This window comes from Macaca mulatta, chromosome 6 (assembly GCF_049350105.2).
Source record: "Macaca mulatta isolate MMU2019108-1 chromosome 6, T2T-MMU8v2.0, whole genome shotgun sequence".
In the NCBI taxonomy this organism is placed as follows: Eukaryota; Metazoa; Chordata; class Mammalia; order Primates; family Cercopithecidae; genus Macaca; species Macaca mulatta.
In genome coordinates this window covers 158,011,483-158,035,368 of record NC_133411.1, presented here as the reverse complement: position 1 = coordinate 158,035,368, position 23,886 = coordinate 158,011,483, and the positions used below count along the sequence as shown (strand labels likewise).

The window sequence follows — 23,886 nt, the reverse complement described above, 5'->3', positions numbered from 1 at the left end:
AAGTTGATCCTTCTGCCTCAGCCTCCAGAATAGTTGGGACTACAAGCAGGCATCACCACACCTGGCTAATTTTTTATTTTTTATATAGAGAGGGTCTTGTTATGTTTCCCAGGCTGGTTTTGAACTTCTGGGCTCAAGTGATCCTCCTGCCTTAGCCTCCCAAAGTGCTAGGATTACAGACATGAGCTAACACACTCAGCAGTGGAAGTGGTAATTTCATTTTCTTTGCATATATACCCAGAAGAAGGGTGACTGAGTTATATGGAAATTTTATTTTTAATTTCTTTAGAAACCTCCATACTGTGTTCCATAATGGCTCTACTAATCTACGTTCCCAACAATAGTATACTAGGTTTACCTTTTCTTGACACTCTTACCAACATTTATTGTCTCTTATCTTTTTGGTAATAGCCATTCTAACAGGTGTGAGGTGGTATCTCATAGTGGTTTTAATTTGCATTTCCCTTATGGTTAGTGATGTTGAGTACCTCTTAATATACATTTTGGCCATTTTTATGTCTTCTTTAGAGAAATGTCTGTTCATACCCTTTGTCTATTTTTTAATCAAGTTATTTGTTTTTTGCTGTTTAGTTATAAGAGTTCTTCATAAATTTTGGATGTTAACCCCTTATCAGGCACACAGTTTGCAAATATTTTTTCCCAGTCCATAGGTTGCCTTTTCATTTTGTTGATTATTTCCTTCACTATAATGAAGCTTTTCAGTTTGATGTAGTGCCATTTATTTAGTTTTGCTTTTGTAGCCTGAGCTTTTGGTGTGATATCCAAAAATTCATTGCCAAGACCAACGTCAAGGGGCTTTTTCCATGTGTTCTCTTCTAAAATTTTATGGTTTCAGATCTTACTTTTTGGTCTCTTATTCATTTTGAGTTGATTTTTATGTATGGTGTAAAATAAGGGTCCAATTCCAGTTTTTTTGCATGTTAAAGTTTGTTTTCCCATCACCATTTGTTGAAGAGACCATCCTTCCCTCCTCGTGTCCTCTTGGTGCCCTTGTTAAAAATTAGTTGAAAGAGTTTAAGAGGTATCGACATTAATTCTTATCTGACTGTTAGGTAGAATTCAGCTGTGAAGCATTTTGGTCCTAGGCTTTTCTTTGTTGAAAGGCTTTTAATTGCTTCTTCAATCAATTTATATGTTATTGGTATGTTCAATCTCTCTATTTGTTCCTAATTCAATCTTGGTAGTTTATTTATTTCTAGGAATTTATTGATTTCTTTTAAGTTAACCAATTTGTTGGCATGTAACTATTCATAATAGTCTCTATGATCCTTTGAATTTCTGAGGCATTCGCTGTAATGTTGTTACTTTTCTTTTTTTAAGTCTTTTTTTTTCTTAGTCTACCTAGGGCTTTATCAATTTTATCTATTTTTTTTTAAAGAACCAACTCTTATGGTTTTTTTTTCTATAATTTTTCTGTTCTTTATTTGACTTATTTCTATTCTGAATTTTATTATTAATTTTCCTTCGGCTAACTTTGATTTTAGTTTGTTTTTCTTTTTCTGGATAATTGAGGTATAATGTAAGGCTATTTATTTGAAATCTTTCTTCTTTTTTAATACAAGCATTTATTGCTAAACTTCCCTCTTAGAACTTCATCTGCTGCATTCCATAAATTTTGATATGTTGTGTTCCCATTGTCATTTGTTAAAGACATTTTTGAATTTCCCTTTTGGTTTTTTTCTTTGAACCTATGGTTGTTCAGGAGCATGTTGATTAGTTTCACATATTCGCGAATTTTCAAGACCCTTCCTGTTATTGATTTCTAGTTTCATACCATTTTGATCAGAAGCAGTACTAGATATAATTTTAATCATCCTAAATTTGTTAAGACTTATTCTGTGGCCTAGCATGTGGTCTATCCTGGAGAATGTTTCATGTGCACTAGAGAAGAATGTATATTCTCCTGTTGTTAGGATGGAAAGTTTTATATGTCTATTAGGTCCATTTTGGTCTCATGTGCAGTTCAAGTCCAGTATTTTCTGGTTAATTTTCTGTCTGGTTGACTATCTATTATTGAAAGTGAGGTATTAAAGTTTCCTACTTTTATTGTATTGCTATCTATTTCTTTCTTCATGTCCATTAATACTTGCTTTATATATTTAGGTGTACCAATGGTACGTGAATATATATTTATAATTGTTATGCCCTCTTGATGAATTGACTCCTTTCTCATTTAATAATGATCTTTGGTTTTTTGTAACAGTTTTTGACTTACAGTCTACTTTATCTGATATAAGCCTAGCAAGCTCTCTCTCTTTTGGTTGCTATTTCTGTGGAATATCTTCTGTCATTCCTTTACTTTCAGTTTATGTATGTCTCTACAGTTAAAATAGGTCTCTTGCAGACAGCATATAGTTGGATCTTTTTTTTTTACCCACTCTATGTCGGCCACTCAGTGTCATATTTTTTCTTGAGATGGGGGTCTTACTATGTTGTCCAGGCTGGTCTCAAGCTTCTGTGCTCAAGGAATCTTCTCACCTCATTCTCTTGAGTAGCTGGAATTAGGGATTTGTGCCACCACATCCAGCTTGTCTCTTTTGATTGCAATGTTTAATTTGTTTACATTCAAAGTTATTATTGATAAATAAGGACTTACTCCTGCCATTTTGTTAATTGTTTTCTGGTTGTTTTGTACATCCTTTGTTTCTTTTTTCCTCTCTTATTGTCTATCTTAGTGATTTGGTGATTTTCTGTAGTGTTAAGTTTTGATTTCTTTCTCTTTCTCATTTGTGTATCTGTTGTGCCTTTTTGTTTTGTGGTTACCATGGATCTTACCTAAAACATCTTATAGTTGTGATAGACTATGTTAAACAGATAACAACTTAACTTTAGTTGCATATGAATACCCAAGACTTTTATAATTTTGCTGTCACAGTTTACATCTTTTTATATTGTATCTTCCTTTGTAATTTATTGTAGCTGTAGTTATTTTGACCATTTTAACTTTGAATCTTCATACTAGCAATTGGAAAGATTTACATACCATCATTATAGTAATGAAATGGGGAATACTGTATTTCTTTTTTTATTTCTGAGGGATAACTTTCTGGATATAGTGTTCCAGGCTGGCATTTTTTTCTTTCAGTACTTTCAATATATTATCCCATTTTTCTCCTGATTTTCAAAGTTTCTGCTAAGATATTCACTGATAGTCCAATGGGGATTTGCTTTATGTCACTTGCTGCTTTTCTCTTGATGCTTTTAGGATTCTGCCTTTTATTTTGACATTTTAATAAAAATGTGCCTTTGGAATAAATTTGTTTGGTGACTTTTGAGCTTCATGGATCTGAATGTCCATGTCTCTCCCAAGACTTAAGAAGCTTTCAGCAGTTATTTCATTAAATAAACTTTGTGTGTGTGTTTCTCTTTTCTTCCTTTGAAGTTCATAATGTGAGCATTTGCTCATTTAATGGTGTCCCATAAATCCTGTAGGCTTTCTTCACTCTTTACAATTTTTTCCTTTTTTTCTTCAAACTAGGTTATTGCAAGAGACTTGTCTTCAAGTTCAGAGACGTTTTCTTCTGCTTGATTGATTCTGTTGAAGCTCTCAACTGTATTTTTTTAATTTCAAATCTTGGAGGTGAAGAATTCTTCACCTCCAAGATTTCTGTTTGATTCTTTTAACATGATATCTATCTTTTTATCGAATTTGTCAGTCAGATCATGAGTTGTTCTCCTGGTTTCATTGAATTTTCTATCTGTATTCTATTGTATCTCACTGAGTTTCCTTAAGATCATTATTTTGATTATTTTTCAGGAAATTTGTGAAGTTTAATTTCTTTAGGGTCAGTTACTGGAGAATTATACTGCTTTGATGGTGTCATATTTTCTTCTTTTCCATGCTTCTTGTGTCCCTGTGTTGATGTCTGTGCCTCTGATGAAATAGTCATCTCCAATTTTAGAGTAGCTTTCATAGGGAAAGATTTTCGCTGGCATATGAGTCCTAGGTTGGTCAGAGTGTGTTGGCTCTGGTTCCAGGTGGGTGCAGTAGAGCAGTCTCCATGCGGTTTTTTCAGTTGTGATTGACATAATTGATAGTTGCAGCTGATTCAGTGGCTAAGGCTACAGGAGTTTCTAGCAGCAGTGGTGGCAGGGTAGGTTGTTAGAGCTCTCAGTGGAAAAGTCTTTAGGGGGGTCCTCTTGATTTTTTTTCCCCCACAGTGGGAAGAAGTAGCTGAGGGGATCCCTCTTGGTGTTGGGACTGACACAGGCCACAGGTAGCCACAGTGGTGCTGTGTTCCAGAGCACAGCTGCTTGGAGTAGCTGTGGAGTTTGGGTCCTGGCTTCAATGTCTTGTTGTACTACTGTAGAACCAGTAATGTGGCTGCAGGTTCACTCTCTGTGACAAGTGAATGAAGCTCTCCCACTAAACAGAGGACTGTTACTCTGAGGCACTTCCCAGTAGGTTGGGCCCAGGGGTCAGGTATATAGCTGTGACTCTGATGCTGGGGGCCAGGGCACAGCTCTGGTATGGCTCTGGGGAGGAAGGAGTGTTCCAGAAACTTGGGCCTAGAACCAACAGAGTACAGTGGCAACTCAGGCATCAGGAGAGGAAGTAGCACATCATGGTGACTCTGGACTCGGGAGAGGTGGAACACAACAGTGGCCTAGGGTGTGTGAGTCCAGGTACAGTGGCGGAGAATTCCTAGGAATGGAGGGGCACAGTTGTGGCTTGGGCTCTAGAAGGTGAGGTGCAGTGCAATGATAGCTCAACACCTTGGGGAGGTGCAACACCTCAGGAGCTCAGACTCCAGAGGGCTGGTTCACATCCAAGAAGATAGAGCTCTGCAGTTGCTCAGCCCATAGGGTAGGGTGAAATAACACAGCCAAGACTGTTTCCCTAGGGGGTAGAGCACCACATCTGCTCAGGCACCAGGAGTGCAGCTGCTCTGGTGAGACAGTCTCCGGATCCACAAGGGGCTTGGTGATACATAGACTTGAATGCTGGGGTTGTGGTTACTCTCCTGGGCTGACGCTCTGATTCTGAGGGGTGAGGTATGGGGTTGCTTAAGGCTCTGGGGGGTCGGGCATGCTCTTCTGGCTCAGGCATGATTTATCCCTCCCTTATCCAGCTACTGGAGGGCAATGATGTTGCCTACCCTGCTCCCTGCTGGATGATTTCCTTATGGAGCACAAGGCCAGCACAAAGAGGGCACTCAATGCACAATTGTGGAATTATTAAATCCATTGAAATCATCAGGCAAGAGGATCTTCTTTCTACATACACACACAGACACACACATATGGTTGGGATGTTTTTTCTTTTTCACAAATGGGATCATATTGTATGCATTGTATTGCCAACGTTTTTTCTTCTCCTTCTTTGTGCGTAATATCTTAGGGATCTTTCTTTGACTCTATGAAGACCCACTTCATTCATTTTAACCGCTGGGTAATCACTCCTGTATTGATGGGCATTTGAGTTCCTTCCACTCCTCACTATTTCTTGTGATGCTGCTGTAGGCTTCCTTGCGTAGGCCTCTTGCTACACAGGTGTGAGTGTTTCTCCAGGAAAGACACCTAAGCAGGACTCACTGGATGGTAAGAGCTTCTCCTTCCTATCCCATTTACTGGGTCAGATGCCTAAAATCTAAATTTTCCTGAAAGACAAGCTGAGCTGAGAAGAAATTCCTTTCCCTGGGAGTGGTAGGGAGTGTCAGTCCTGGGCTTGGATCATGAACTTGGCGTGCGCGCGTGCACACACACACAGACACACACACACACACGCATGCACACACACACACGATTCTATTCCAGCCTGCTCACCAGGAAACCTAATTTTAAAACAGGAACTAATTCATGTGTTTTTCAGCTCTATCAGGTCATTTATGTTCTTCTCTAAACTGGTTATTCTAGTTAGCGATTTGTCTAACCTTTTTTCAAGTTTCTTAGCTTCCTTGCATTGGGCTAGAACATGCTCCTTTAGCTCAGAGGAGTTTGTTATTACCCACCTTCTGAAGCCTACTTCTGTCAATTCGTCAAACTCATTCTCCATCCAGTTTTGTTCCCTTGCTGGTGAGGAGTTGTGATCATTTGGAGGAGAAGAGGTATTCTGGTTTTTGGAATTTTCAGCCTCTTTGCACTGGTTTCTCCCCATCTTTGTGAATTTATCTACCTTTGGTCTTTGATGTTGGTGACCTTCGGATGGGGTCTCTGAGTGGACGTCCTTTTTGTTGTTGATACTATTCCTTTCAAAACAGGAACTAATTCATGTTAGCATCTTTTGTGGAAGCACAGTGAACATGAAAGTCCTCATATTTGAGTTCTAGTATAGGATTTGTCACAAAACTTCCAAGAAAATGTAGGACAAGGGACATAGCCACTATGGTCCTAAATAGGTTTGAAGGAGGTAAGGAGTAGAGGAATAGACACATTACTATTCAAGGGCACTTTCAGTGCTAACCTTCCAGGGCGATGCTTTGGTTTTCTGTCCTTGACCCCAGGTTTGCCTGTAGGAGACACAAAATGGGGAGTGGATGCTTTAAATGCCAGTCAGTTTTCCCAGGTGAATCAGAGTCAGCAGCTTGGTAACCTAAGCCCTGGTCAGCAGCCCTACCTTCTTTTTTTTTTTTTTTTTTTTTTTTTTTTGAGATGGAGTCTCGCTCTGTCTCCCGGGCTGGAGTTGCAGTGGCCGGATCTCAGCTCACTGCAAGCTCCGCCTCCCGGGTTCACGCCATTCTCCTGCCTCAGCCTCCCGAGTAGCTGGGACTACAGGCGCCGCCACCTCGCACGGCTAGTTTTTTGTATTTTTTAGTAGAGACGGGGTTTCACCATGTTCACCAGGATGGTCTCGATCTCCTGACCTCGTGATCCACCCGTCTGGGCCTCCCAAAGTGCTCGGATTACAGGCTTGAGCCACCGCGCCCGGCGAGCCCTACCTTCTTTCCTGGACCTACCACTACCAGTTCCTCAGTTGACCCCTGGAGAGGGCATGTTTCACATCTCATACAGAAGAAAGTCGGGAGAATGCCTTGCCCAAGACTTAGTAGTCTATATTTCCGACAGCTGCCGGGCTCCACCACCACAGATGCCTGGTTTGGTTTTTCTGACAAAGAAGTAGAGCTGAGTGGTAAGGCAAAGGTCCTGGGGTCACACTGCCTTGGTTCCAATCCTGCCAGCAGACAGAGCTGGAGCAAATCACTGACTCTTACTTTCCTTATTTTTAGTTGGGGGTGAATATTAAGTGAGGAATTTTCACATGAGCACATGATAAGGGCTCAATACACGTTTATGACTGTTGTTGTTAATGTCCACAACAAACACAGTTTTTAAGGTAACCAATGGTGTCTGATGAATTCGTAGATAGATGCATGTGTGTACAGGAAGTTACAAGGCTGATATTCTGCTCATATTTCTGCCGCTGGCTCCCTCCAAAATCAGTCTTCTGCTCATTCAGACTGAAAAAGTGTTCCCTAAACTAGCCTCAATGAGAATCCTAGCATTGATAATGGCTCTTTCTTAATCTGGAATTGTCTTGCCACCTATTTCTATGAAAATCCATATTTCAATGTCCCCAATCACATGCCACCTCCTCCAGAAAACTTTGCTTTTCCCATTGAGAAGTGCTAACTTCATTTTCATATCAAATATATATTTATTTACTGATGATTCCCAAGTTTGTATTTTCCATAGAGACTTTTCCCTAACCAGACTTGTGAACAGTTCCGTCTCACCTGCCCACTCAGCCAAGCTTGCTCTCCTGGCAGGCCTCCTCCTGACCCCCATATGAAATAGATCCAGTGCCAATGGTAACAATAGGAAAAACAAGCTGTTATTCCTACTGTCACACACCATACAACACTCAACACAGCGTAGAGAATACTTTATTGCTTCTCACCAAAATGTATCTTTTTTTTCCTCAGATACCAAGCAATTCTCCAGCAGACACCAACTGGGTGTCCTATAATACAGTTCAGTTATGACACTATCTACCTAAAGATAGTGTCAGATCCCACAGTTTAGGAGCCCAGTCCCACAAAATTGCCCTCCACTTCAGGTGTCAGCCACAAGTCCCTGGTTGTGATCTGAACTTCTGACCAGTTAGCTGTAAATTAAGGGTTGCCATGATCCCTTCTTTGTGTTTGATTAATTTGTTAGAGCATCCCACCGAACTCAGACTAACACCTGACTTACATTTACCCATTTATTATAAAGGACATTACAAAGGATATGGATGAATGCCAGATGGAAGAGAGGCATAACGTAAGGTATGTGGGAAGGGGCACAGAGTGCCATGCCCTCTCCAGGTGCGCCACCCTCTCAGCAACTCTACTGATTCATCAGCCAGGAAGCTCTCTGAACCCTGTCCTTTTGGGGTTTTATAGAGGCTTCATTATGTAGCATGACTGATTAAATCATTGACCATTGGTGATTAGCTCATCTTTAGCACCCCCTCTCTTCCCCAGAGGTCAGGGCATGCGGGCTGGAAAGTTCCAATGTAATCACATGGTTGACTCCCCTGGCTACCAGCCCCCATCATGAGGCTATTAAGGAGTCCACCAAGAGTGACCTTTAGAACAAAAGATGCTCTTGTCCTCCAGGAAATTCCAAGGGATTTAGGAGCTCTGCCTCAGGTGATCTTGTCACTTAGGAAATCATAAAAGTTTCAGGAGCTCTGTCTCAACAACCAGGGACAGACACCAAATATGTATTTCCTCTTCTTCTTCTTCTTCTTCTTTTTTTTTTTTTTTTTTTGAGATGAGGTCTCACTATATTGACCAGGTTGGTCTCGAACTCCTGAGCTCAGCAATGGTCCCGCACTGGTGGCCAAGGTGCTGGGATTACAGGCATGAGCCACCATGCCCACCATGTATTTCTTCTTATATCACACTATTACACAACCTCTGTCAGTTCATGGCACCCCCGGTCCTTCTAGGTGCTCAGGCCTTCTCTCATACCCCACATCTCATGCAACAGTTAATTCTGCTTCAACCTACAAAATAAACCAGAATCTCACCACTTCCCATCACCTCCACTGCTTCTACTGTTAAAAGAAAAAAATTTTAGAAAAATTAAACTTAACAGCATTTAATTGAGCAAAGAATGATTCACAAATTGGGCACCCCCCACCCTTGCCCCACCCCCACCAGAACAGGAACAGTTTCAGAGAGCTCCAGGCTGCAACTTGAGCAGGCAGCATTTACGGACAGAAAACAGAAGCGAGGTACAGAGGCTGCTTGATTGGTTACAGCTCAGTATTTGCCTTATTTGATCGTGTTGGCCACCTTTAATTGACTGAAGCTCTGCTGCTGTGATTGGCTGAGACTCAGCTTTTTGTTACAAAAGTATACACCCAAGTTAGTTTCAGTTAGTTTATGTACTAAATTAGGTTATAGTTTGTAACATAAGAAATCAAATATGGAGGCATCCTTAGGCCAAATTTAGTTTAACATTATTTTTAAGAAAAGAAAAATAGCTCAGAACAATCTGAGCTGTGTGAGATATGCAAAATTTATCAGGCTCAGAGACATGAGTATGGGACTTCAGTAATGTCTCCTGCACCCATGCCCTGGGTCCATTATTAAAGGCATTTTATTCCTGACTAGCTGCCTCACCCATAATCTTCATTTTCCTGGAATTTAATAACAATGTATGGCCAATAAATAGCTTATGTTATTTATTAAAATATGTAAAATTTTGGTAAATAACTTAGGAACTGCTGCTTCTTTTCCTTTAAAAACCCAACTGTAATTGTTGCTAATCTGAGCTCATATTCAGGGCAACTTGAATCTGTAATTCTGGGTTGCAGTCCTCAAACTTGGCTCAAATAAACTCTCTACTTATATTAAGTTTGCCTCAGTTTTGTTTTCCTTTAGGCCGACTCTCTGGTCCAGACACACTTTTGCTTGCATTACCGCAATAGCCTCCTGCCAGTCTCCTTGCTTCACTCTAGTCCTTTTCCATGCAGTCTATTCTCAACACAGCAGCTGGAGTGATTCTTCCAAATCATAAGTCTTATCACTCTTCCACCGAAAATTCTCCAGTGGTTGCCATTTCACTCAAATGAAAGCCACCATCCATAAAATGATCTAGCAAGCTCTGCATACCCAGGCCCCTGTTACCTCTCTGACTTCATCTCCTGCATATCTCCCTGTGCTGGTCAATCTTCAGTCATCCTTTGGAACCCACTCTGTATTCTTCTCTACCCTGTGCTGTGCCCCCAAAGCTCTCTTACTCTTTGGCTTCCAGTTATATTCAGTCATGGGAAGATGGAAGGTGAGAGGATGGAGTATTTATTCTGCTGGCCCCTTTACTTTCGTGACCTTGGCTAGGCCATAGCTATGTTCCTCTATCAAAGACACAGCCACTGGCCCCGGGCCCTGGCTGCAGCAAGCTCTTTCTAGATTCCACTAGCTACCCCTCCTCTTGTGCCTTCAGGCCTAAGGATGTTATAGTGGCCAAGCATTGGTGGCCTTTTTATTTCTAGCCCTGGAGTGCCTCATCATACTTGCTGGTTTGCCTTAAGTCTGCCTGCAGTTTTGTAATGAAGCTCCTTCTTCATTCTTTCTTTAATTATGACCTTGAAGATGTCTGCTTCCTACCTCTTTCTCACCATGTTCAAGTCACACTCTCTTCTGCCCTTCCTCTATCATGCTGGGCACCCTTCTGCCCCAGGGCCTTTGCACTGCTCTTCCCTTTTCCTGGCATGCTCTTCTCCCTGTCTGCCCCTGGATCCTTCCCTCATGTCCTTTTGGTCTTTGCTCAGTTGTCATTTTCTCAGTGATGACTTCTGTCTCTCTGCCCTTCTGAAAACTGCAGCCCCTCTACTGTGGCAGACCCTTTTTTTCCCATAACACTCTCCACAATCTAACACACTGTATAATTTACTTATTTATTATGTTGCTTGCCTTTCTCCTTTCACTAGAATGTGAAAGCTACATGAGGGAAACATGTTGTCTTTTTTCCTTGCTGATGTATCCTCTAGACTTAGATAAATGCCTAGGTGGTGTAGAAAGTGCTCAATAAGTATTTGTTCACTGAACAATTTGTTGAATAAATGATGTATTCTTATCTCTTCTGGGATCTGTATTAGTTTTCTAGGACTACTCTAACAAAGTACCACAGACTGGGTTGAAATAATAGAAATGAATTGTTTTATAGTTCTGGAAACTAGAAATCCAAAATCAAGGCGTCAGCCTGGCCGTACTCCCTCTGAAACCTGTAGGGGGAGTCTTTCCTTGTCTTTTTCTAGTTTCTGGTGGTTTGCAGGCAATGCTTGGTATTCTTTGGCTTGTGGCTACATAACTCCATTCTCTGCCTTCATTTTCACGTGGAACGCTCCTTGTGTGTTCTTGTCTATTCACAGGTGTTTTTTTTTTGTTTTTTTTTGTTTTTTTTTTTAAGATGGAATCTTGCTCTGTCACCCAGGCTGGAGTGCAGTGGCACGATCTCAGCTCACTGCAAGCTCTGCCTCCCAGGTTCATGCCATTCTCCTGCCTCAGCCTCCTGAGCAGCTGGGACTACAGGTCGCTGCCACCATGCCCAGCTAACTTTTTTTTGTATTTTTAGTAGAGACGGTGTTTTGCTGTGTTAGCCAGGATGGTCTCGATCTCCTGACCTCGTGATCCGCCTGCCTCGGCCTCCCAAAGTGCTGGGATTAGAGGCGTGAGCCACCGTGCCTGGCCCACAGGTTGTTTTTTTATAAGCACATTTTTATAAGATCATATTGGATTAGGGACCTGCCCTACTCTAGTATAACCTCGTCTTAAATAACTATATCTACCACAAGTCTGTTTCTGAATAAAGTCAGATTCAGAGGGGGAGGACTTCAATCTATCTTTTTCAGGGGGACACAGTTCAACTGATAATGGGATATGTTCAGTTTTTCCCTGGAATTATAGTACCTAGCTTATGATTGCTCCAAGTAGATTACACATTTTCTAAGGAAACAGTTCAATTTTATGTCTGAAATGGCAAACTGGTGGGTGGCCCTTGGGTTGGGTTTGGTCTGCAGGCAAGTTTGTCTGCCCTGAGGTATTGGCCCACACAGTGCTTTCAAAGATATTTGGAAATAATTTATAAACATTTATTTATTTATTTACTTTTAGCATTTTTCTTAGAGATAGGGTATTTATATGTTGCCCAGGCTGGTCTTGGACTCCTGGTTTCAAGTAATTCTCCTGCCTTAGCCCTCTATAGCTTATAAACATTTAAACATTAGGAAGCTTCACTTACAAATCTGGGTTTTTGGTTTCCATGACAAACGAGAATGTCTGGTTACACAGACCTGTCCTGCACCATGTTCCTCATTGCCCAAAGCCTAGGAGGGGCTTCTTCTTAGACAGAGCAGTGCTCTCCATGCCCCACAGGTACACCTCTCCCTGTTGTTGCCCCAACCTTGACGCCGGTGAAACTGCTTTTGGGAAGATTATGACAGTGAGAGAAGTTGAATGTGACTGATTTCGTCTTGCTTCTAGCCTCACAGGCTGGCTGTCATTGCTCATCCCTAGGTGTAGGACAAGCTAACCATATGAGGAATTTAGTTTATAGTTTAACTTTGAAGCAAGGATGATAACAGTCCCTCCCCAAAACGAATTCCCTCGTTGTTTGGGGGCTGAAACTGCTTTTGTAAGACTAATGAAAAGCCATAAGATTAAGATTATGGGAGGGACGTGAATTCTGCTAAAATGTAGGTATAGTTTCTCTAATTCCTTATTGCTCAGGAGTCATGTGGTCAGAGGTCACAAGATTTGTGACTTCCCCAATTGCTTCTGTAGGTAACAACACTATTGTAGAACCTAAAATTGGTCTTTTGAGATGTCTTTCAGACTTTTACATTCTTGCAACTGACTGACACCACCCAGACTCATGACTTCACCTGTCCTGTGTTTTCCATCTAGAAACAAACTCAGTGCATGAGGACTATTTTCTACGTTCCTATGATTGCATCCACAAACAATCAGCAGCACCCACCCCTTCCCAACCTGCCCACCAAACTATCCTTGAAAAACCCTAAACTCTGAGTCTTCGGGGAGATTGACTGGAGCGATAACCCTGGTTGTTCTACATGGCTGGCCTCACATTAATGAAAGGTTTTCTTTGCTGCAATACCAGTCTCAGTGAACTGGTTTTGTCTGTGCAGCAGGCAGAAAGAATCCATCAGGCAATTACAGTGGGATCAGCTGCCACTTGTTTCCTGGCCAGCTCACTCATTTCCATCAGTTGCCTGGCTCTTGCAGACATATGAGCTTGTAACCCCTGAACACCAAGCAAATATTAAGGAAACAAGAGGTATTCCATAATGATGGCAATGATGGTGATGGTGGTGAGTTGAAGGTGGGTTGGAGCTCCACCGTTTTTTTTTTTTTTACTATATACTCTTGAAGCTTTCCCAATCTAGCTTTTATCTCCACTGCTCTACCAAATGTCCAGTGGTAAATTCTCTGTGCACATCTTACTTCTTAGCAGCATTTGACATAGTTAATCACCTTCTGCTCTTGCAGGTGCTCTTCCTACACTTTCTTCACTTGAATTCTGTACCATCTTATGCTCTTGGTACATATCCTCTCACTGACCACTCTTTCTCTATCGCTTTTGCTGGTTTCTACTCCTTTCTTATTCATATAAAAATTAACGTGTTTGTAGGGCTCTTTCTTGATTTATCCTTTGTATTCTATCCTCCACTTTCTCCCTTAAGAGATCTTATTTGGTCTTCTAACTTTACATACCCTCTGCACAGTGACAACTCCCAAATACTTACCTTCAGCTTTTAACTTCTCCATGAACTCCAGATTGCTTTCTCTACATTTGCTTGCATGTACTAAAGGACTATTAAATATCACATATACAAAACCGAACTCCTGGTTTCAATTCACAAAGCTTCTTTTCTCCTAGCATTTAACATTTCAATAAGTATTAAATTATGTCAGTTGTTCAGGTAAAAAATATCAGAATGGCTCTAGAGTATATATTTTTTCCCTCTCATCCATTCTATATATCCACACATCCTCATGGCTCTCTGTGATCGTTAATTTCATGTGTTCACTTGGCTAGGTCATGGTGCCCAGTTGTTTGACCAAAGAACAAAATAGATGTTGAAGGTATTTTTTTTAAATATATGATTAAAATTCACATCAGTAGACAGTGAACAAGGCAGATTACCCTCTATAATGTGCGTGGGTCTTCCCACCAACTGATTGGGGGCCTTCCAATCAGTTGAAGGCCTTAAGACCAAAGACTGAAGTTTCCTGAAAAAGAAGAAATTCTTCTCAAGAATTCTTGACTGCAACATGGAAAATTTGTGTGAGCTTCTATTCTAGTCTGCTGCTCTGTGGAATTTGGTCTAAAGTCTGCAATAGCAAGTCTTACTTGAGTCTCCAGCCCGTTAGCCTGCCCTATGGATTTCAGATTTGCCAACCCTCACAGGAGCCGATTAGTTAATTTTTTTTCCTCTTTCTTTATCTTTATCAACTTTTATTGGTCCTGTTTCTCCGGAGTACCTTGACTAATACACCCTTATTTCAAAATATGTCTAATACCTAAACTCTTTTCATCACCTCTACCAGTAGCACTTTGGTTCAATCCATTATCATCTCTCTGCTGGATGTTACAATTGCTGCATATCTGGAGTTCCATCTATAGCCTGTAAGCCAGGCTGAGCCTTTACAACCAGAGGTCATGCATGTTACTCTTCTTTTTAGTGTCCTCCATTGGCTTTTACCTCATTCAGAGTAAAAGCTGAAGTCCTTAGATGACCTCTAAGGCCCTACACTGTTTGGTCTCCTGCTGCTTTCTCTGACTTCATCTCTGTGCCCTCGCCTGCCTCACTAGCCTTCAGCCACACTTCCTTTAACATGCTAAGCAAGTTGCTACTTCAGGGCCTTTGCTCCTGCTGGAAATTTCTTTGCTCTAATCAATTCATCAGGCTACCCAGGAGCAGAACAGCACTAGTTTCTTGCATCTTAAGGGAAGCCATGACTTCATCCAGAATGGACTATTCATTTAAGACCTGCCAAAATGTGTGTCTCAGCCAACTGCCTAGGGTGTTATCTCTGACAGATGGCCTGGGATCCTTTCAGTAGTTGGTTTTGATCATTTATAGTCTGATTGTTGTTGTACCTGTGTAAGAGTGGTGTGCAGACCAGCCAAGGAGCAATGATAAGTCTACTCATCTGTCAGCATGTGTAAGTTAGAGCATGGGACTTCTCGTCACTGTCTGATTTTCATGCACATCCCAGTTTTAAGTTATTGTTTTCTAAAGAAACTCTTGTCCTTTCATTGTGGGCCCAAGAAAACATTCTAATTCATACTCAAAAACACTGTGCTTCGGTAAGGGAAACACATGAGAAACTGCATGGGAAGTAGATACTTTAAATAGACCTGCACAGAGAAAACATCCTGCCCGGTGGCAATGTGATCAGAGACCCCATCCCTCCTGCACTCTACTCCCCGCCCCAGCTCTCATCTCTTTGCTGGATGTTACAATTGCTGCATATCTGCATACCTGGGCATATCAAAGCCCAGGGTCCTTGCGTAAATGGTTAGCTGGCTCCAGAGATTTCACTCCTTCCTGGGTCTTTCTCATTGTGTGTCCTAGCAGTCATGGGAGAACCCACAATGTATCCCATGTATCAGAAACGTGATCCTTCTGGGCTGTGGAATCAACTAGACCTGGCTCAGTCTTGACTCTGACATTCATAAATGGTGGGAGAAGGGAAGGAGTTGGACAAGTTATACACTCCTCTTTATCTGTTTCCTCACTTACAAAGTAGAAATGATGCCTACATTATGGGGCTGTTACGGGATTTGAATAGAATAACGTACAGTGAGAGCCTGGCCAACAGTAAACATTCGGAAACTGTGTCTCAGGATGAGTAAGCATGAAGACGACAGTGGCGCTTCAGAGACAGGCTCAAGACCCTGTCCTCTCGGGCTGGGCTGGTGTGTGAGGTGGATACTCCTGACCTCTGGTGGGACTGACCCCTAGGCCATTCTTCACCTGGTCACTCAACTGCTCCTCTCAGAATATAAACTTGATTGGGACGCTGCCCTCCTTAAAATGTTGGTGATACTGACCTCAAGTTCAGCCTCCAAAGAGCCTGCAACACAGGCCCGGCAGGACTCCACCTTCTCTCGGCTCACACCTCCTATTCTTTGGGCCTTTCACTAGGGTCCTCTCACCACTTTGCTCTAGGCATGAAGGAAACATTGGATGAGCAGTGCTCTTTGAGCTTGGTTGTTAGAGTAGTCATGCTTCCGTCCAGCCTTGCTGGCATTCAGCCATATTTTCTCCATGTCCTTTGCAAGATCTCATGGGAGGTTTTCTGAAATTTAGCCACAGTATCAACTGGATTCCTCTGCTCCACTGCCTATCTGAAATGGGAAAGAGGTTAGTCTGGTGGGACCAGTTTTGCATGCATACCTGTAGTCTTGTTGTATTTTTTTTTGTTTTATTTTTAATTGACGTATAATAATTCTACACATTTATAGGCTAGAATATGATGTTTCAATGTATGTATATATTGTGTAATGATCAGATCAAGGTAATTAGCGTATCCAGCATCTCAAACATCATTTTTTTTTTTTTGTGGTGAGAACATTCAAAATCCTCTCTTCTATGTTGAAATATATGATACATTATTATAGTTCCCCTACTGTGCAATAAAACACTAGAACTTACTCCTCCTATGTAACTCTTACCTTGTACCTATTGACCAACCTCTCCCCATCCTTTAATGTATTTGGTTCTCCATCCCCTCACCTGTAAAACGCTGGGCTTCATCAGGTGATCTCCTGGATTCTTTTCCTGCACACCAGTGAGGAGCTGGCTCATTGATGCTGCTAGGTCGAAGTGAAATGCTGCACCCACAGCTCCAACTTTATCAGAGAGCCAAGGGAGGCCTTTGCAGAGAGAGACTGGGTGGAGATCACTGTAAAGGGGTGGCAGGCCAGTCAGTGTGGGCCAAGTCAGTCAGGGAGGGAGAAAGCCAACAGCAGTCTTGATCTCTGGGATGTTCTCTGCCCTCCTCCCCCGCCCTGGCTGCCCCCACAAGAACCAAACTGTGTATCTCAATCCTAGAATGCGAGGAATGTGCTGCAGGCTGATAGGCATGAGGCGATCTGCTGAGAGGCAGGGAGGAGCCCTGTTCTCCAGGCCTGACAGTGCAAGAGCTGTGGGCCTGCAGGCTGGGCTAGGCTGCCCCTCCCACCCTCCCTGGGCCTCCTGCTGTAGCCGGGATATCAAAGGCTGCATTGTGCATTGAGCAGGCCTCGGTCCCTCGTGTGCCAGGGAGGAGGCGGGAGGAGGGACACCGTTGGGAGGCTGTCCCTTGCAGCACTCTTCTGGCCGGTGTTCTCAAGGGCCTCGGCCGGGGTAGGATGGTATACACATGGGTGGCTGCTTCTGCATCCCCAGGGAGCGGAGTCTGACCCGGGGCCCAGGTGAGTTTCCCAGGGGGCCCTTGGCCTGTGGCTTGGCCAAAGTGGATGGTCCAGTGGAGGCTCAGGGACCTGCTGGGTTGGGGAAACTTTTCTCCCAAAGATGGGGAGATGGTTGTGCTTTCTGGCTGCCTCTCCTTCCTCCCTGGGTGTTTGTCATGCTGGCCCTGTAAAAAGGGAGTAAAGCCTGGAAGCATCTATTTTTTTCCTGAAGAAAGAGGCTTTGAGTTCGCTCTGTCAGAAGCTGAGCAGCACTGCTCCTGGCTGCCACTCCCAGGGTGTGACTAAGCCCTTCCTTCCTTTCTTCCCGAGATCCCCCAGGACAGGAAGAAAGTTCAGGCAGTGAGTTCCTCTGTGGCCTATAGGTGGTCATAAACTTGGCCTTAGTCATTCAAGCCTATTTTTGTCAGGGTTGCTGTTACTGGAGAAAAACAGGCAGTTTCCTGCCTCCACCTATTACAGTGTGATTTGTGTGTGAGTGTGTGTGTGAGTGTGGGCATCAAGTTGAGGAAATGGAGAGTTGTTGCTCTAAAAAATTGTCAAGTCGTGGGAGAGTGACTTAGGGTGACCAGCCATTATGGTTTGCCTGGGACTGAGGAATTTGCTGGGATATGTCAGTTCCAGGCCAACCAGGCTGGTTGGTTTCCCTGAAGCAACCTTCTTCTTTTTTTCAGAGGAGAATGAAGGTAGGGCACTGTGTTCTCTTGTGTGGTGTTTATCAGGATGAGTGGTGGCTTTGGGGAAATGTGGGGGTAGATTGGTGGGGGGAGGCTTGCTTGGGAGATAGGGGAACCTTGCTCCAAGGAATCATTCCTAACCCTTGTTAGAACTGTGTGTCTTCCTGGGGCTCCACCATGGTTCCTGAGAGAAGGAGCTAAGGAGCATCCCCTAGCTGAGGGCTTTCTACTTTCTGACAAACAACTTTCTTCTATAGTCTTATGACCTGGGCTTGTAGAAGGCACTCGAGGTCATTGAAGTGAACCCAAAACAACCATATTCTGCTTCCTCTGCTTGAAGTCTTCATCTAGGCACCTTGGCACCTATAGCAGGGAGTGTCTCCCAGAAAAAGGCAACCCGTGGACCTAAAACTATAAGCAAACAAACCCCAAATGATGCCCTTGGCACGAAAGGCATGACTTAATCTATGAACAATTTTGCTTCTCCAGATTTCTCAGATGTAAACACTTTTCATTCCCTCCCACTAAGTCCTATTGTCGTCGTGCCCCATGAGAGCAGAAACAGCATGGAGGGAGACGTGCAGGACCGCTGGTCTGGAAGTCGGAGATTGGGGTCTAGACCTGACTTCCTCTAGCTCTGGTTAGGCAGGTGTCATCTTAGCTACTCACTTGGTCTTTGAGGCCGAAGTGTCTGGATTTGATCTTGGTTCTTTTACTTGCCCTGACAACTTATTTAATTCCTCTGTGTTTCAGTTTTCCTTATCTGTAGCTTTTATGACATGATAATGCCTTCTTCATAGAGCTGTGGTGGAGATTAAGTCTACATGTGAAATAGTGAAACAGCCTGGTGCACAGTTAGTTGAGCACAATAAAATTAACCATTGTTAATTGCATTTTGATGGCTAGTATCTCTCGCTCTCTCTCTGGGCCTCCATTTGGTCATCTATACAATTTTAGGGTTGTAAACTGCTGTGTAGAGGTGTCTCAGAGAGCTCTGCTCATGTTCCCTCATCCTTACCTAGAGCAGCTCTGCTTCTAGTTGACATTTGTCCTTCAGCCAAAGATTTCCTGTAGAACAGAGTTACACAGCTCAAAACAAACAAACAAACAAAAAACAATATTGAAAAAAGTCAAAATCATAATAACACTATCATTCAATTACTTTATTCTTTCACCTTCTTTTTGCCATTGATTACTGGCTGGCACCTCGGATTCACCTTTTCACCAAGAGTGAGCCTGCTATGTATCTCCCTCGAGACTTTTCATGCCATTCCCCCATATTATTCCCTGTATGTGTCAGGGCCTTTCCCTAGCGAGGTTGATGTGGGTGTTGTAGGTCCAAGTCCAGTTGATCTGGATATTCCCATTCCAGATTCCCCTATTTATCTTAGAGAAAAGGGACAAAGTATGAGACCCATCCTGGAGCAACTTAATTGTTGTGTGACCTTGGCAAGTCCCTCATGTTTTTTGAACCTCAGTTTTCCTGGCTGTAAACTGTATCTAATGGTGGTACTTATCCTATGGAACTTTTGTGAGGATTAAATTGAATAATTCCTCTCACGGACTTAGCACAGGGTCTGGCTTTTGATAACCGTTCGGTAACTACAGGCTGTTTTATTGTTAGTTAATATGGACCATTCTTACATCAGTTTCTGCTAATTCCATCCTGGCCTGGAGAAGTCTGTGCTCATGTTTCCTGGGGTGCTTCTGCCTTGTGTCTGTTTAAGTGGGAGCTAACAGCAGACACCAAAACAGTGAGTCCTCAGGGCTCATGGACACAGGAAAGGAGAAGGCTCTTGATAGCACTGAGCACTGGACAGCTGCCAGACTGGTTTGCGTGGAGTGACGCAATAATGAACATTGACTCTGACTACTCCAGGCACCTGCATTCTTACGTGTGGACTCTGCCTGCAGCATCTGTTCCCTGGGATGGCTCTCAATTGCTCACATAAGTCCCCTAATTCGGGGGACTGCACATGGTGAGAGGATAGGTTCTGATCCATTGCTATCATCTCTGACTTCCCCACCCTATCTATAAGTTGTTTCTTGCCATTGTTTAATAAGCTACAGTTGCTCACTTTGGATCACAGAGAAAGCCATGTCAAAGTTTGTTGATCGAAAAGCTTCTAGCACTTCTCCCTTATTTTCAATGCCTGTTTGAAGAAATTTGGCAGATTTATGCCCTTAAACAGAAGATGTGGAAGAGATACATTCACCTCTGTTGATCACTGGTGCTTGTAACTTTCCTTTTAACCTTTTTGATAGATGTGAATCATTAGTATAATAAGAGATCAAGGGTGAATACTGACAATAGTAAATGATGCTTCACTTTCGAATTTTAAAAGCCCTGTAAAGCATGTAAAACATACTGATAATAGAGGATATTAGAATAGTTAGCCCACCATCTAGCTGTAACAAATTTTTGCATTGTGTCACGTTATCTTCAGAATTTTATCTTTTTCTTTCTCTTACTTTTTGAAGAAATAAAACATCACAAACATACTTAGCAGCCCCTGGATATCTCTTTCCAATCTCATTCCCCTTCTCTCTCCACATAGTTAATAACTTTCATGAATTCAATGGTTATGTGCTTTCACTACATATTCATGAGCTCACAATCATTCCGAAGAATTGTTTTATAGACTTTAAAAGTTAAACAAAATGATATCATGATGCATCTTTTTTTTTTTTTTTTTGCTAAACATTATAATCTAAGATATATTCATGTGGGTAGATGTAGCTGTACTTCTAACATCTACTCATCCCAACAAGGAGAAAGTGGTTTACATCATAAAAACTGCTGATGGTAGGTTTGTTAAGTCAGAAAAGAAAAAAAAAATGTGGGTACAGGAAAAAAAAACATGCAGAGAAATGTTTACTGTTTAGTCTTCTTTTTAAAGTTGAGCATGGTGGTGGGTGGGTAGGAGCACAGAGAGGCTGAGAGAGGAGAAATGAAGGTGAATTCTCATTTTCAGCAAGTTGTGAGATGTTTCCGTGATCAGAGGCCCGAGACTTTAGAGTTCTGAGGTCAGGTTAATGTAGTGAGAATGGCAAGGTCCCTACCCATTGATTTGGATGGCCTCTGGCTCTCTTGCTAACTTGCTGTGTGATCTCAGTAAAATCACGACTCCTCTCTGGGCCTTTCATTTCTCAACAGTAAAATTGGGAGTGGAACTAGGTAATCTTTTAAATCCCCTCCTTCACTCAGTTTCTGCAATTCTTGCCTCTTCCCCATCTTTATCCCTCATATTCAATATGTCAAGATGCCTTCTCTTTTCTTATTTTAAAATATAGCCTCATTCACTCTATGCCCTCACTTCTCATTGCCAGGGCCACAGCGCACATTCTCACACTCACCTCCCTAGATTTTCACAGCACCTCTTCAGCTGGCTCCCTGCCTATTGTGCTTTTCTCTCCTTATCCTTCCCATGTTACCCAAGTAGAATTTTCACTTTTGTTATACCATTGCCATGCTCAAGAACATTTCACATCTCTCCATTGCTTACTGTATCCATTCTAAACACCCCTGCCTGCCTTAAAGTGCTCCCCATCTTGACCCTACCATACTTATCCATTTTAGTCCCACAACTACCCACCTCCCCAGCATGCGCCGGATGGCTTCTACCATCCCATGTGTGTACAAAGCTCATTCCCACCCTATCCTGCTTTCCTCCCACTTATATACATCTGCCAAGAACATAAAAAGCAAGCCGTCAACTGGGGAGTAATATCAGAACAAGAATATTAAAAAAAAGTCTCTTACAACTCAGTAGTGATAAGATAAATAACGCAATAACAATTGTAAAATGTTGGAATGGACACTTCAATATAAAAAATATGTGGATGACTAATAAGCATGTGAAAAAGTGATTAACATCATAAGTCACAAGGGAAATGCACATTGAAACAATCAGATAAAATGGCCTACATACTTAGAATGGCCCAAATTAAAAAGACTGATAACATCAATTGTTAGTGAGGATGTGGAGCAACTAGAACTCTCACACATTGCTAGTGGGAATACAAAATATTACAGCCTCTTTGGAAACCAGTTTGGCAGTTTACAAATAAATCTCAATGTTTTTCTGAACTGAGGGTTAGTAACTTTTTTCTGATCAATAATAATAAAAATAAAACTAGCTTATATCAAAAGCAATTTATTGATTAATAATTCAAAGTCTAGGTTTTTTTTTCTTCAGATATTGCTAAATCAAGGTGTTCAGATGATGTTATCAGAAAGCTATCTTTCCTAAGCTCTGTTTTTATGGGTTGGACTCAATGTCAGGCAGGCTTTCTCCTTGTGGTGGGCACCACAGCTCCAGGCTGTCATATTCATAGCTTCTAGTGCAGTGAAAAGAAATATCTTTGCTAAGTGTGCTGATGAGGGTCCTAGAACTAATTCTCACTGGCTTAATTTTGACCATGTGGCCATGGCACTGCATAACCCAGTTGGATTATGCCTGAATTACGTGCTCACTTTTGGAGCTAGGGAGAGAGTCAGCTCCACATAGACTACATGGACTGGGTTCACATGGGTCACATGATTAATGAAGAAGCCAGGGTTTGAGTCCAGGACTGTCTGATTGCCACTTGTTCTTAGCCACTTCTCTACCTGCCTTCAGTGTTAGAAAACAAATGCATGCTGATTACAGAATATTTGAAAAACAGAGAGCTTTCTTTGGCAGCATGTATGCTAAAATCAGAAAGATACAGAGAAGATTAGCATGGCCCCTGTGCAAGGATGACATGCAAATTTGTGAAGTGTTCCATATTTTTGAATAGATAATGAATGGATGCTGAGCTGAATACCTAGGTGATGGGATGATCTGTGCAGCAAATCACCATGGCACGTGTTTACCTATATAACAAACCTGCACATGTACCCCTGAACTTAAAATAAAAGTTGAAGAAAAACTAAAAGAAGGGTGGAGGAGGGACTTTATCATTCAAAAATGTCAATGTCATCAGAGAAAAAAAAAGTCATAAAAAAACATATGGAAATGTTCCCAATGAAAGGAGGCTAAAGACATTTGACAACTAAATGTAATACTTGACCCTAGACTGCGTTCTATACTGAAGAAGAAAAGATGGTAAGAAGGATATTACTGACATTACCGGGTCAATTGACAAAGTTGGAATTGAAATAGTAGATTAAAATATTAATATTAAAACAATTATTAATCAGCAGCCTGTATTGTTAGCAGATTGTGTTGTTTATCATCTTTAATATATAAAACTTTTATTTTTCAAAAAATTAATATTTCAGTTAAATAATATTTTAATGTGCCTATAAAAAAGAAAAATTAGAATATTTGGAAAGTAGATGAAAGTATCAAAAAGATTGTTAAAATGACTCAGCGATAACTACTATAGACCTTTTAGTTTATTTTCTTTCAGTTATAAAAGTCATACTTTTTTTCCTAAGGTAATTTATTCTATATGACAGTTTTTTGTTGCCTTGAATCATCTCTGGTTCTTTTTCCAGGCCCAGATCAAGTTTTCAAACTTCTTCATGTTGAAATATAATACCATGTGTAACAGAATTCTGTAAACAGACAATCCATGTGTAACTATTAGCTGTTTTTCGTATTACAGAATGCATTCTAATTTTCCAGCTTCCTCATTGTTTCTCAGAGAGGTGCCCTTCTGGCTCATGGGTTCTGAGACCTCTGGTGAATTGGTTTGAGCATTCTCATGCTCTAGAAGACATCAGAAATACCCAAAGTGCTAATTAAAAACCACACTTTGGGACTCTACTCCTAGATATTTCAAGGTAGAGTAGGTAGAGAGGGGCTCCAGGAATATTTTAAAA

The 23,886-nt window shown here is 41.8% G+C and overlaps 1 protein-coding gene and 2 non-coding genes across 3 annotated transcripts in view; all 3 read left to right on the top strand.

Annotated features, from left to right (window-relative positions):
* Positions 1-17,295: 17,295 nt before the first annotated feature.
* Positions 17,296-23,886, top strand: part of SH3TC2 (SH3 domain and tetratricopeptide repeats 2) — a 62,235-nt gene continuing 55,644 nt past the window's right edge. The window contains exon 1 of the mRNA XM_001104761.5: positions 17,296-17,400. Coding sequence (XP_001104761.4) covers positions 17,349-17,400 — 52 coding nt within the window. The 5' untranslated portion in view covers positions 17,296-17,348. The remainder of the gene's footprint in view (positions 17,401-23,886) is intronic.
* Positions 17,958-18,054, top strand: MIR584 (microRNA mir-584). The gene has a single exon (NR_032629.1). It is a non-coding gene; the product is annotated as a microRNA mir-584 (primary transcript).
* Positions 22,748-22,850, top strand: LOC114679061 (U6 spliceosomal RNA). Its single transcript, XR_003730750.1, has one exon. It is a non-coding gene; the product is annotated as a U6 spliceosomal RNA (small nuclear RNA).